We start from the raw sequence: 4581 nt of genomic DNA on the forward strand, positions 1-4581 counted from the left end.
GAGGATCTCTCTGGTAGAAAATAAATGACAACCAGCAACAAACAATGTACCATTTGCTACATCACATTTATTTAATTAATACTGTTAGACTTTTCTGTCAGCGATGTTACTTACTGCTGCTTTAATCTCAGGCCCGTCCTTTTAATGTTCCTCCTGGATGTACTATTTACACGTCTTATGTCTTCCTGACAGGTATCCCCGAGCAGCCGGTGTTGAGTGTTCCCCCCATTGTGGTATTAGGGCAGACGGTGGTCCTGAACTGCTCAGTAAGGATCAACTGCCCCTTGGAGCCCCCTCACCTACGTTGGATCTGGGAGAGGGGGGGTGCAGTGGGGGCAGTAGAAGACAGAGGGACAGAAAGGGTACAGACTGAGGGTGAGACGCCCTCACTTATCTCGTCTCTGTCCTTCACACCATCTGAGTTGGTGAAGCCACGGGTCAGATGTGATGCCCATCACCATGGTAACAGGAAGAGCAGTAGCATCGCCAACATGAACATCCACTGTAAGTGTGCAAACCACTTACTACCTGCATGCTAGCTGCTTAACATTAACCATATGTTAATGTGTGTGTGTGTGTGTGTGTGTGTGTGTGTGTGTGTGTGTGTGTGTGTGTGTGTGTGTGTGTGTGTGTGTGTGTGTGTCTGTGTGTGTGTCTGTGTGTCTGTGTGTGTGTGTGTGTGTGTCTTTAGTCCCCCCCATGGACGTGTCAGTGGAGGTTCACACAGAGCAGGTGAGGGAGGGGGGCAGTGTTCAGCTGGAGTGTGTGTGTAAAGCTGATCCCCCAGTTATCAAGTACCAGTGGTCTTACACACACTCCAGCAATGTGTTGCCCCTCCCCCATCACACACACTCCATTCGCATACACAATGTCACACGACACACACGTGTGCAGTGCACTGCTCACAACGCCCTCGGACATGCAACATCTCCGCCCACTCATCTCAATGTGCAGTGTAGGTGTAACACACACACACACACACACACACACACACACACACACACACACACACACACACGCATATATATATATACTGTATATATATTATATAAAACATACATACATAGTAGAATTATTCTAAATAAGTTTTAGTTTTAACGTGTGTGTGTGTGTGTGTGTGTGTGTGTGTGTGTGTGTGTGTGTGTGTGTGTGTGTGTGTTTTATGCAGATGGCCCTCTGATTTTGCGGAATGCATCTGTGTGTGAGTGGAAAGATCAGATGCAGGAGTGTGTGTGTGTGGTGGACTCAAACCCGCATCCCCTCATCACCTGGAGTGTAAATGGTATCGTCCCGCCACTCAGCTTCAACACCACATCCTCACACACACACCACACAGTGCAGGAGACACTGCGGGGACACACACACACACCTCTACGCACCACCTGCTACGCCTTCAACTACCTTGGCAATGACACAAACACACTGAGACTTCAGAAAGGGAAAGGTATGTGTGTGTGTGTGTGTGTGTGTGTGTGTGTGTGTGTGTGTGTGTGTGTGTGTGTGTGTGTGTGTGTGTGTTTGTAAAGGCTCTGAATCGCTCAGAATTTCATTTTCCCTCACGCAGGTGAGTCGTTCAGGTCATGTACTGTAACAAATCCTCACTTTTCCACTTTCACACTGAGCAGCGAAGCTCTGAAGGTTCAGACCAGGACACTGAAGTTACTTTAGCTGTACCTTCAATAATAATAATAATAATAATAATAATAATAATAATAATAATAATAATAATAATAATAATAATAATAATAACATTCACAAACTAATAAAAAAGACTAAACAAACTTTTATTGGATTGATTTGATTATTTTGATCAGTTTGGAGTTTGTGTAGTTTTTCCCCTTTTTGAGCGATTTGTCAACAATTGTATTTATTATAAATGACTCAGTTACGCAGGAAATATTCAGATCTGTGCTGAACAGTAATCAAGTCCTCCACCATGCTGTGTTATAGTTAATGTAATAAACTGAAAAGAAACAGAACAATTATTATTATTATTGTTGTTGTTGTTGTTGTTGTTGTTGTTGTTGTTAGTCCATAGCTTAGCTCAGTCCAAATGTATTTATAGCAAATATATATTTATTTCTGTTTCAGCTCCTTCAGTGTATCACACCTTTCTGTGTTCCTGGTGTGAGGGACGAGTAGGACTGTAGTAAATGCTGAGTGTAATAACTATTGTGTGTGTGTGTGTGTGTGTGTGTGTGTGTGTGTGTGTGTGTGTGTGTGTGTGTGTGTGTGTGTGTGTGTAGATAGTGTCCTACAGCCTCTGATCTCAGCAGGATTTAGTGTTTTGCTCTTCATCCTACTCTTCATCACAATCCTTCTGTCTGTGTGTTTGTGCCGTCGCAGGACTGGAAGGTGAGACTCATGACACTCAGTGTGCATTACAGCGTCAGGATTCCTGTGCTAATTATCAGGCTAATTAAATGAGGTCTAATTGATCCCTGACGTTTTCTCTGCTTTGTCCTGTGCTCAGAAGGAGACGGGGGGTGGTGTGTACCCCTGGTGTGTACCCCAGTGCTGTGAGTGTGTATCAGGAGCACACGCCTCTGTACATAAACTGCTCTGAGGTCACACACATCTACACCAACGGGAGCTACCAACTCGTCTACCAGAACTGTACACCCTGTTTCATCCGTACAACACAGGTACACACACACACACACACACACACACACACACACACACACACACACATGTTTGTGTGTGTGCACGTCTGTGTTTAACACCCCTTCTTCTTATTCAGACTCATAAGAGACAGAGGAGAGGAGCGAGACGAGAGAAACGAGAGAGAGACAGACAGACACCTGCCGGTCAGATGGAGAGAGAGAGACAGCTGTCGCTCACCACTGACTCTGACTCTGCTATTTATGTGGAAGTGATCTGAAAATGTTTGTTTCTGTTCTAATTATAAATCAACTTTCCCTAAACACTCTGTACATCGTCTAAAGTACACAAGTGTGCATTAGCAGATGGACAAGGAGACTCAACGAAGGGGACTCCATTAAGGGAAGTTCAAAATCGTTAAGAAGTATTGTTTATTGTAGGTTTGATTAGCACTGTGAGTACTAATCCACCCTAACACTAACCCCCCCCCCCCACACACACACACACACACACACACACATACACACACACAATATTATCCCCAGCTTCATAACACATTGGCTTTTTATTAACATTAATAAGACATATATTACCATCTATGTTTATGTTCTGTAAAGCTGCTTTGAGACAATGTCAACTGTAAAAAGTGTTATACAAATAAACTTAAATTGAATTGAATTGAATTTATTATAGTTTTCTCATTTTCTCAATTTTTCTCATTATGAAAGTTAAACACTGAAGATGAGGCATGATATCTTAACATCCTGGTTCCTGTAACATCACCATGTAAAAAAACCAGAAACATGTTCATCTATCTATCTATCTATCTATCTATCTATCTATCTATCTATCTATCTATCTATCTATCTATCTATCAGTAATATGTAAATGACATTAAACATATATTTACATATTTGTACATGTGATACAGAATAGCATGAAATACCCTTTTATTAGAGAACTACAGAACACAGTGTACAAACTAAATATTTTCCTTAATGTACATCATAAAATGTCAAAGTCTGCAAATACAGTCATGAAGCACAATCGCTCCTCATCATCGGTCCTAACTATTACGGTGTTCATTACAAAACCGTCATGAAGAAGTATGTGTTCACTATAACATTTTCGTCTTAAATTTTCGCCCACAAATTAATTCTGTGATTTTGTCAAGGTGTTAACGATCAGTCTAATTGCTATAAACATATAAAACCTCCGGTGACCCGGTATGTAATGCTTCATGGTGGCACTGCCGGCACTGTTGGAGGATTACGCAATGGGAGAATAAGGAGAGAACGAGTTTTCAGGGACCATGATGATTTCCTGGCCCATTATGATGACTGGCTAATAAGCCGATTTAGATTCCCTAGAGCTGTGCTCTTAGATCTATGTGTTGAATTGGGTCCAGTATTAGAGAGGGCAACATGCCGGAACCATGCCATCCCAGTCCAAACACAAGTCCTCACCACTCTGGGGTTCTTGGCAACTGGCTGTTTCCAGCGGGAATTGGCAGACAGGTAAATTATTTATATAAAAAACTATAAGTAATCCTCAACTTTGTGTCTAAAACCTTTTCATATATGAAATAATTCTATTGGAATCTATCATCTCACCCTATAGGTCTGGTATATCACAGCCGTCTGAGTGCCATAATATCTGTCGTTTGGAATGGTATACTTAATATGGGTAGTCGGTGCATCAGGTTCCCCTACACTGTGGGAGATACATCAGGTTCCCTACACTGTGTGAGATACATCAGGTTCCCTACACTGTGTGTGAGATACATCAGGTTCCCCTACACTGTGTGAGATACATCAGGTTCCCCTACACTGTGTGAGATACATCAGGTTCCCCTACACGGTGTGAGATACATCAGGTTCCCCTACACTGTGTGAGATACATCAGGTTCCCTACACTGTGTGAGATACATCATGTTCCCCTACACTGTGTGAGATACATCAGGTTCCCCTACACTGT

General features: G+C 42.4%; 1 protein-coding gene across 2 annotated transcripts in view; it reads left to right on the forward strand.

The window, feature by feature from the left end:
- Positions 1–3287, forward strand: part of LOC113652420 (myelin-associated glycoprotein) — a 5040-nt gene extending 1753 nt beyond the window's left edge. Inside the window, exons 3-8 of one of the 2 annotated variants that reach the window (XM_047808941.1) lie at positions 193–504; positions 692–955; positions 1169–1444; positions 2247–2355; positions 2474–2645; positions 2744–3287. In XM_047808941.1, coding sequence (XP_047664897.1) covers positions 193–504; positions 692–955; positions 1169–1444; positions 2247–2355; positions 2474–2645; positions 2744–2884 — 1274 coding nt within the window. In that variant the 3' untranslated portion in view covers positions 2885–3287. The remainder of the gene's footprint in view (positions 1–192; positions 505–691; positions 956–1168; positions 1445–2246; positions 2356–2473; positions 2646–2743) is intronic. The other variant, XM_047808942.1, reaches the window with a different exon arrangement.
- The last annotated feature ends 1294 nt before the right edge of the window (positions 3288–4581 follow it).

Source organism: Tachysurus fulvidraco, chromosome 25 (assembly GCF_022655615.1).
Source record: "Tachysurus fulvidraco isolate hzauxx_2018 chromosome 25, HZAU_PFXX_2.0, whole genome shotgun sequence".
In the NCBI taxonomy this organism is placed as follows: Eukaryota; Metazoa; Chordata; class Actinopteri; order Siluriformes; family Bagridae; genus Tachysurus; species Tachysurus fulvidraco.